Consider the following 10,628-nt stretch of genomic DNA (forward strand, 5'->3'; position numbering starts at 1 on the left):
GTCATTTCCTCTTTTTGGGGTACCATGGTATAAGAATATGGTAATCATTCACTATAATGGTATAAAATATGTCAAGGTAATATTTATACAAATATTTTACATTTGATTTATTCAAATATACTGAACTTATACAATTTTTTAAACCTGTTGAATTTATAGTATGTACAATATTTTATTTATTTTACATTTAATAACATTTTTATAAAAAAAATGTAACCTTTATACATTGCAAATTATATTATCAGTCTAACTGTTTGAGTACTTGCCTATAAAGGAAGTTAAAATACTAAAATCACAATCTATACATTTACAAAGCAATCACAAGACAGTAATGTATTGTATTGAAGAGTTCAACTTACACCTTTGACCTCTTTCAGATCCCCTTTTACCAGCGAGTCCAGGAAGAAGTTAATGTTGTGCAACATGCTCTTCAACTGATAAAACGGAAATATTAAAACGGAAATTGTGAGCTGGCAAAATCCATTTATTGCCAGTGTATGTCAGCGTATGCTTGCTTACTTGCAAACAAGCACATTAAAACATGTTTTACTAAAATCTATTTAATAGGAACACGTCTGGAAAGGATAAGGAACTGTGGACAGGGAGGTGAGAAAACCTTTGGAGGGAAGCTAAGCTGTTTGCAGATAAGGCCTATCTTGTAAGACCAAACTGTGACTAATATTAAAAAGACTCTTTTGGATTATGCAGAAGCCTAACAGAAAACCTTCCCTGAAGCTCCATGTGTCTCACCAAGTTCTTCACTGGCATCAGCAGTTCTTTGGAGAATTCTGCAAACTTATTAAAGGCAGAGGCCACTTCCTGTTCTCCATTGTTGCGGAAATTTACAGCCAACTTCTCCATGGAATTGATGTATGACTCCAAATGTGATATGTGGTCTGGAAAAAGAACAGCAGCAGCACAAATCAGGAAAATATAACCAAGAAAACAGAAAATTTGACTAAAAGCAAATGACAAAAAAAAACTAAAAACAGGTGTTGATGGGTTTGGGTTTCATAGCGGCATTTGCCTTCCACTTCATTCATATTCATACGTAGGAGGAAATGCTTTGCATGCCCTGTCGGTCTCTCTAATGAACTATCAAAGAAACAAAAATGAATTCATGCTGCTTACAGTCTGATGTGAATGAAATAAAAACAAATATGGCATAGTGAATACTTGCATTTGTGACAAAACGATGCAAGCACCTAACCAAATCACCTGACTAAACGAGAAATGATACCCTTTCAGGTACTTTCTCACACATTTAAACACAAATAAACAGATTCAGTATTATTTTATGTTACCTTGACCAGAGAAATGCTTTGCTTTGGCTGCTTTCTTCATTTTCTGCAAGATTGTGCGGTCAGAGTCCAAGGCCTTTTGAAAGAAAAAACAAGGGTCACATCAACACTGAGTTAGGAATTCCCATTCGGCAGATACCAGTTGTTGTTGTTTTAAACTGGATAAGTGAATAAGTGTAGTTTGCCAGAACAGGAATAAATTACATTTTAAAATATATATCAAAATTTCATATATATCAAAAAAAAAGTTAGGTATCAAAATATCTTTCATAATATAACTGTTTTTACTGTATTTTTGATCAAAGAAATGTAGCCTTGGTGAGCATAAGAGACTTCTTTCAAAAACATTAAAAGATCTTACAGACCCCAAACTTTTGACCAGTATTGTATCTTAAATGCACTGTAAGCCAGTCTGGATAAAAGCTTCTGCCAAATGCATAAATGTAAATGTATTGTAATTCCAGACCATATATCCATATAAGATCACTTAAAATATTGTTGAAATTCACACAAACACAAAGAAGCGCACATAAAGGCACACACATATTGTTTAGCACATATTTAGCACAACTTGAAATGGCTCCTTACAGAAACACATTTCCGGTTTCAAAAACAGCAATTATATGCAATCATGAAATGATTATGAAATCATGAAAGGCTGAGAGAGTTTGCCCTCTGAAACTGAACAGCTGAAATTACACCTGCTACACCTTGCTACTTTTCTATACTAAAATCTAATCTACTGAATTAAGCAACAATCTGGTTACTATAAAGCAGCAAATGGAGCATGATGTCTGATTGTTGTGTCACTAAATAAGCAAAAGCAAACATGGAAAGATTAATGAACAGCTTCATAGTCGCCTGCCATCTGAAAGCATGATACTTTGCTGTGTGTGGTTCAAAATATTGTGACTGTTGTGTGCTGGGGTGAAATCGTCAACAATTTGGCACGTTTTAAAATTTATTTTTACCTACCACAACAGTGTATGGCTCATGATGTACAATAAGATTCATTATGGGGCCTTATAAACAAGATTCCAGATTTCATTCCATATAGTATTGAAATATGCCTGCAGTCTTACAGTCTATGAAAGTCTAGTTTCTACACAGATTAAATGGGAAACCGCATATCCTGTCCCAATTATCCCTCCCTTCACTCAGGATAAACAGTTTGTTCCTCAGGGTGTATGAAGCCCTGAAGAGGGTTGCAACACTTCCCTAGCTCATATCCTGAACAGCTCCCATCTTTTTAACCACAGGTGATTTAGCATAATCACATTTTCACAAAGAGAGAGTCTACAAAGTCTTATTGAATAAAATAAGGGTTGGGGTTAAGATTTAAGGGAGTCCCAAAAGAGCTTTTGACAAAGCAGATTAATTTGTTTGCTCCAGTTCAGAAAAAAGAACAGAGATCAGCTGCCATGTTCTGTACGTGCCGCTAATGATCAAACTGAGAAGTCTGTTATCTACAACAGTACATTTAGACAGCACTGAAAAATGTAAATCAACTCAAAACAGTGTTTTTACTAATACAACCACATCGTTTACCAATTATTTAATGCATGGAAGAACTGCACTGCGCATGAACTCCAGCCCTGGAATACACTTTTTCTCAGATTTTTCCCCCGATTTAAAGACTGGAAGAGTCGACATTAAGGCAGGAATACACTACTTGACCTTTCAAACTTGAACTCACGCAGAAACATCAATAAAACAATAAAGGAGATTGAAGTCAATTAAGGGCCATTCACACAGAATGCATTTTTTGTTTTGTTTTGTTCTTTGCAGTAAAAGTCACCATGAAATCAAAAGCGGCAATTCTTATTTTTTTTCTAAAGAATATTGCAGTATTTAGTGCAAATGAGTTATTCATGCACATCCAGGTTTTTTTTTTTTTTTTTTTTTTTTTGTGTCCATATAATCTTTAATCAAAAAACTCCCCCTCCAGTTTTATTGTAAAGACATATTTTCTTGTCTCTAATGACTTGTTTACTGGGCGGGACAACCTGTCACTCACATGAGATCTCAGCAATACCAAACCACATCCAATTCATTCCAGATGGACAAAATCAAGTCCCGCCCTACATTTTTTCTTGTTCAAGAAGCCGTTTCACATGGATATATATATCACAATAAAAAAGAAAAGACTATTGCAACTTCTGTGTCATACTGACTTTAAAAATATGAGACACAGGGCAGTGGAATGGAAAAAGGAAACAAGTCTTTGTTGAACTTCTTTTAACTTGAGCAAGACCGCAATGGTCAAATATGTGTAGCACATTTAAAAGCAGCATGGGGAAAAATCCCAAATCGTGATGGATTTTGTGAACAGTGGAACAGTCACACGTTTATACAGTGGTGAGTCAAATGAGTAAGTAATCTGTTGTGCGAATGGACAGTTTGAGTTACAACTGTTTTTAAATATGGAAATCGATTCCAAAAATTGACTGCATTCATTACATTCATATCATGTTTATTTTACTGAATGTTAAGTGCACAAGAGGAATTTCATAACATGATTAAAACTCAGTAACATGACTACGCAGAAAATAGATTCTTTGTTCTCCTTAGCCTTGATGAAATCAACTTCCTTCAAAAAAAAAAAATCCCAGTTTCTATGGAGACTTCTTCCTGTTTCAAAGCCGGGGACCTCTGTCTCTAACACTCGTGTCTTATCTTGCTGTTTTTATTCTCTAAGGAAACAGGCCTGTCAAATGCCAGCATAAAGGATTATAATCCATTAATATTCATTGGTGTCACACATGATAGTGTGAAGAGGAAAATGTAATTCACTGTTATTAGTTCAGAGAGCCCGTAATGAACTCCTCGTACAGCACAATTGAGAAACATGTTGGGCGTGATGTGAAATCATCTGACACTGAGCAAGAGTCAACTGTCATACGACCAACACTTAAAGGGGTAGCTGATCCCAAAATGAAAATGCTGGCACTATTTACTCACTCTCAAACTTCTATGACCCTTTTTCTTCTGTGCGACACAAAAGGAGAAATTGATTGTAGAATTTCCAAGCTGCTCTTTTCCGAGTGAATGCTGACCACGGAGGCCAACATAAATTTAGTTTGTTTCTCACACAAAACTGTGGCTTCAGAAGACTTGTAATATAGTGTAAAAGTCGTATGGACTACTTTTATGATGCTTTATGTTGTTATTTTGGTCTTTGAAAAGTGCTAGTCAGTCACCATCCACTTCTTTCATTGTATTTCCCTTTGTGTTCAACTGAAGAAAGTCATACAGGTTTCGAATGACGTGAAGGTGAATACATACTGACAAAATATATTTGTTTGGCAAACTACCCCTTTAAATTAAGCAACCAGGAACCGAACACATTCAGACGCAGAGCAGCTAGTTTTGCATCAAGGATGTTTGGTTTTCTTATTTTTAGCCCTTCCAGTTAGCTCAGTTATGTGTACACTAGGCCAATAACAATTCAACCGTGTGGTATTTTACCTGGAACGGCATTCCATGCTGAAATTCACATTCCCCTGACTAAGCAGAGTGTGAATTCTGTACTCAGCATGACTAACCTCACAGATCTTTTGTTCTATATTGCAGCAATGGTGCCTGGCTTTTTGGATTGGCTTTTGTGTGCATTTAGTGCTTGTGAAATTCCCCACAGCACACATAGTAAGGATAGAACAGTGATAAACAGCCATAAATGCTCATGGTAAACAGGGGCAGTGAGTGGCTTATGAAGGTTGTGACCACAAATGTAGTTGTTGTTCAGTTTACATTTAAATTTTTACACAAAAAGAACCGCCATCTGATTATGCCTATACCATTGTGCTTGGGAGGGAAGCGTTGAACTCTTTTACATAGTGTGTTTCCTTAAACTGCAGAAACTCTGTTTAAATTTTGTTGTGAATGTTTTTCACACCAATATGAAATAATATCCTATAATTGGGATATCCCAACTGGATCCTATAATATTATAATATGGCATATAATATTCAGCATGCGATTCAGTGGACAATCAGTTTAATGAATGGATGGATAAATATAAAATTTAGGGTTCACACAAAAATGTGAAAAAATTCTTAAAAATATATCATATAATATATAATATTATACTTTTATGGCATATGCCATGTAATATAATACAGCATATAACATTTAGAATTTCATATTAGTTAAAATGAAAAATATTCATATTCATATTTAAAAAATATATATTTTTACTTTTATTTACTGAAATATAATATAGAAAATAAAATTTAGAATTAAATTATTTGTTGATTCTGCTCCGGTTTTCACCCAAATATGAAATAATATCTTAATATTGGATAATATCTATTATTATAATATAATATGTCAAATAACATTTTTAATTATAGGTATAGTTCTAAAAAAATCCTAGTTATTGTACAAATTGCCAGTAAACAACAGTGCTGCTTCTCATATTTTAAATAAAATCTTATTTCTTTTAAATTAATTTTCCCAAGCTTGTTTCTATTCCCATGGGAGAGAAAAAAGTCTATATTTACTGAAATAATTCAAGAACTCAAATGTTCATTTAAGTCTAATTTAAAGAACTTCAAATGTTAATAATTCACAACAGAACAGACACAATGCTTCTTGTACTGACACATAAAATCTCCATGCTTCATGTAACGAATCCACCATAAGACATGCAGTAATAATGTTTTGAGGTCTGAGGCATTTTATAATTGAGGAGCACGACCAGATGTTTATCTCCCTCTTTTGTGCTTAATGAAGCACAGCCCACACGGACACACACAGTTCACTTTCTTCACCACTGGTGGATTTTAGCTCCTTAACCAAGACGGCCAGAAGTGAAACTAAATCTATACCACAATGATACCACGTAACCATGGTAGAGTTCACTTCCTCACGGTCATGAAATGTCAATTATGAGTAAGATAGGGTAAAGAGTAACTAGAAACTACCTGGTAATTTTTCCACTGGCATCTGGGGATGCCCATTAGTTTATACAAAACAAAATGTAGTCCAGATCTATGACCGCTTATTTAGACCTGTGTGTCTCATATAAAGTTGTGAAGCAAGCTATTTATATTGTGTGTCTTAAGTGCTCTAAAGACTAGTTTGAGGTAAACACACACACACACATGCACAGAAATAGCATCAAACCCACTCAGATGAAGCTCAGCAACATGAGGAATCCAGAGCAGGTTTATCATGAAGTCAGCAGATGTTTTATGATATGATAAATGATAAATAACATGCTGATACCACTTCCTTTGCATGTGCAAGATGTTGCCAAGGGGCTTTATGACATTCTGAAATAAAATGTTCAAAACAAGACTCTTCTAAGGAACTCAAAACAAGATATTTTGAGAAGTCTTGGTTACCATTGACTTCCACTGTATGAAACAAAAGCTCACCGAGACACTTCTCACAATAAGAGCGATTTGGGTGAGTAAATGATGACTGTTCATTTTTGGATGAAATTCCCCTTTAAGTCCAAAATAAAATTGGATCAAGGTTTGTGAAATTCCTAGGTAAGTGCATCAAATTGACTTTCATAGCACTAAGTGCATGCAGTAATTCACAATAGTGCATTTAACTGGGTCCCTGGGGAAACAATGCCGCAGGGTAATTACTTTTACCTATTGAATTTATTTTATTTTATTTTAAAGGTGCTCTCAGTAGTATTATTAATTCATTTTAATTCATTTGAAATATTCTACTAATTTCTTTAGGCCTATGTGTAAAACGTTTTAATGAGGAAAACATGAATGAGTGTACCTTTGTTCATTCTTAACAAATATTTCAGGAATGAGGATAATAGTTATATCAGGTGTCTCCACTCTGAATGAATGGGTAACCCTGCTTTAAAAACAAGGCATGGCACAACAGGCTGCTCCTGTTGGTGTGGCAGATTATCCAAGTACTCCAATTATCTTTCTTTATTCCTCTCCGGTGCATCTGCTAATCCCAAATCGCCCACCTAACTTTCAGCAACATACAATGGGAAAACAGGAGCAACATGTTGTGTTGAAGAGAGATAGCTGAGGTTGGATCATCATCAGAAATGTCCAGGGAAATCACTACAGTTCCTGCTTTGTCATTAAGTAACATGACCCAAACACAGACTCTATTATAGCATGGAGTTCCTATTATCTCTCTTGAGGGCAGTGCAGATTAAGGCATCTGTTGTCTAATATCTGGTTGGTGATTAATCAAACTTCTCACGAGTTCAAACATAAAAAGGCAAGTGAGGTTCCACTTTAAATGACCTGCACAGGTCTGACTAATACTGTACCGAGAGATTATCAATAGGGTTGAAAACATTCGCTATTTAAAGGGATATTTAAATGTCCAAATATTTTCTTGTCCATACAATTAATATCAATGGGGTCCAATGTTATTTTGAGCTCCATTGACTTATAATATGGAGAAAATCATTCTTCAATATATCTTCTTTTGTGTTCCACCTGAATAAATAGTCATATTAGTTTGGAAGTTGGAACAACATAAGGGTGAGTAAGTGATTTTTCATTTTTGGTTTAATTATCCCTTTAAGTCATTTATTTCATAGATTTGCCCTTCTGTGCTTCTATTGTTGTTTTGAAGGGCTTGTCCAATTTGATTCAGCGCCTGTAAATCTGCACTAAGGCAGATTAAACTGAGGTGTCCTGGTCTGAGACCAGTCTTGAGGTTTCTGATATCTCAAGGCTGAGGGTTTTGGATAGTGGAGGCTGACTCTAGACAAGTTCTGAAGGAAGACAACTAGTCGGTCTCTCTTATGACCCTTTTGTCCTGAAACCCCCTGAGGCTGTGCGTGTGCAAAGCTCACTATATAAGGTTCCTATCCTGTCACAATCAAGCATGTAATGTGATGCACTGTTCAATTTGTATGGCTGTGCATTGCACAGACCAGGTCATCACCATGGTTACTTCACATTCCACTATGCAGTCATCATTCAAGCAGTCATCATTCAATTGTTACCACCCTGACCCTGCTGTATATATGCTTCAAATTGGCACAACTGGGGTTCAAATTTAACACCAGCCAAGAGCCAATGTACATAAAAACTGGCTTTGGTTTAGAAATAAAAGTGTAACCCATCTTTTTTAGGAACATGATGACCTGTACTGTGTCAAAAATATGCAGTAGCTAAATAATCACATTGTTCTTGCCAAGACAAATAAATATATGAAAAATATACATATGATAAATAACTAATTAATAATTAATAAATAAATAATTATTTTCATAATACAAATATTTTTATTAATGAAATTACAATATATAAAATCTAAAGTAATATAGTAAAAAGTAAATATATTTATATATATATATATATTTGTACACACACACACACACATATAATCACAAGCTTTTATGTTTAGATGCGGTTAATCGCGATTGGTTTGACAGGTTATATATATATATATATATATATATATATATATATATATATATATATATATAATAGATTTTGTAATGACAAAATTACACCTCTGTGCTGCATTTTATAGTAGGCTAAGTAAATGCACCTTTTTGTACCTGTGGCAAACAGACAGCAGTCAAAAAACTTCTCACTACCATGATTTCTGTAACATGCACAACATGACATTCACTGACAGGACAAGATCCTGGATCAATATCCTTTGTTGGTCCTGGAGCAACATCTCTATCAAGCAATCCTCCCACCCCTAACCCAAAAATCAGAAGGCAATGATTGGTGGAGCGTTGTTTCAACAACAACAACAATGGATGCGGATCCAGAAACATGACGGTCATTCATGCTGGTTCCTTAGCTCCAGAAGATTCATGAATCCTAAGCCGGCTTTTGTTTATGCAGCTCAATAAACAGTGGATGAAAGGCACGTGCTCGTGATAATACAGCAGAAGCTCGTATTAACGCACGAGCAGCGATATGAGATAAGAAGCGCGAGATAGCGGCAAAATACGAAGTAAAGAGTAAATTATATTATTACAAAAAAAGAAAAGATTGCAAAACTTCGGTGCCATTTAATTTACAATAATGAAGAGGAAATGTGGATGTTAACGCGTAATGAAATGTGAGATCCTTCCTCTTTCAGTTGAACGATATGATACAGAAACCACAGAAAAAGGAGCGTAGGCTACATAATATAAATTAATTTTAACAAATTTAAAAGCAACCTGATTAGATGACTACAATCATTTTCTACGCTTTAACTGACTATTTAGCTTGAAATCACATGGTTGGGGTTTTGGAAATAGGCTACGCTCAGCACAATCGATTCAAAAAGACAAAGAGCATCTGTATCTGCTGTAGTAATGTTTGAAGCAGTGTTCGTAGGGGAAAATATGAAAGACAACACGTTCATTGGCTTAAGCATTTCTGCAATACCAAACGGCACTGTAAAACAGGATAAAGAGCATATTGCCTTCATAAAAAAATAAAAAAAATACATTGAGACCTGCTCCTGATATTGTACAGAACACATTCATTTCATTCATCATGCTGTAGCCTACAACTGTCAAAGACAAAATAAGAAGCTATTGCAAAAGACGGCAGCACACAAAGGCATTATATCATACCTCCTCGATCAGATTGGCGGAATTTCGGCAACTTGTCATTTTGGTGTAGAAGGAAGAGGTGGTGGGAGAGCTGTAGTCCTCCAAAGTCTCCACGATAAACTCATCCACTGATATGAACTCAGGCATTTTGGAGGAAAAATAGGAAAATGCAAATTCTAAAAGAAATGTTCACAGTAAGCCCATTAAAAAGGATGATGTTGGTGAGGAAGTAACTAGAAAAATGTCAAGCTGTTTGAAAAGTTCGCACAGCGGTGAAGTAAAGTGCAGCAGTGTTATGTTTGGCTATAGCGGCGAACGCGCATAAAGAGGAAACAGGAGGGTTAGTGTCAGTCTAGTGTTGACTGTTCGATAGTACGCATGCGCAGTTGGCCGACGGACCCCACAAATCATATCAGGCTGGGGTGGTTAATAATGGTGAAACTATTAAAAGCATCTACTGTGGTCAATATGTTAGAAGGCCATATATAAAAACAACTGAACTGTAATAATAAAACCAAAATAAACCTGTTACAGGTTTTTCATTCTTGAAAGCTATTCGCATTTATGAATGACCTTACCATTCACAATTTTATCTAAAATATTTATTATTACTTATCTATTTAATCTCATCTAGTCTCTTAGTTTAATTGCTATGCAATAACTGTTTATTAATTAATTAATTTGTTTAATGAATTAATACATTAATCAACAATTTATAATAATTTATAATAAAATAATATGAACATGTAGGATTATTTTATTGTGCAGGAAATAATTGTATAGAGATTCAGTTTTCTAAATGTTGTCATTCACCC

The 10,628-nt window shown here is 35.0% G+C and overlaps 1 protein-coding gene across 2 annotated transcripts in view; it reads right to left on the reverse strand.

Annotated features, from left to right (window-relative positions):
- The window catches only part of unm_sa1614 (un-named sa1614), a 38,284-nt gene extending 28,089 nt beyond the window's left edge, over nucleotides 1-10,195 (reverse strand). For both annotated transcript variants that reach the window (XM_084100492.1, XM_084100493.1), the window contains exons 1-4: nucleotides 9,835-10,195; nucleotides 1,305-1,377; nucleotides 751-896; nucleotides 360-434 (exon numbers count right to left, since the gene is read on the reverse strand). In XM_084100492.1, the coding sequence (XP_083956618.1) occupies nucleotides 360-434; nucleotides 751-896; nucleotides 1,305-1,377; nucleotides 9,835-9,960 (420 nt within the window). In that variant the 5' untranslated portion in view covers nucleotides 9,961-10,195. The remainder of the gene's footprint in view (nucleotides 1-359; nucleotides 435-750; nucleotides 897-1,304; nucleotides 1,378-9,834) is intronic.
- Between the last annotated feature and the right edge of the window lie 433 nt (nucleotides 10,196-10,628).

The sequence above is a fragment of the Abramis brama genome (assembly GCF_963993115.1).
Source record: "Abramis brama genome assembly, chromosome: 23".
Lineage (NCBI taxonomy): Eukaryota > Metazoa > Chordata > Actinopteri > Cypriniformes > Leuciscidae > Abramis > Abramis brama.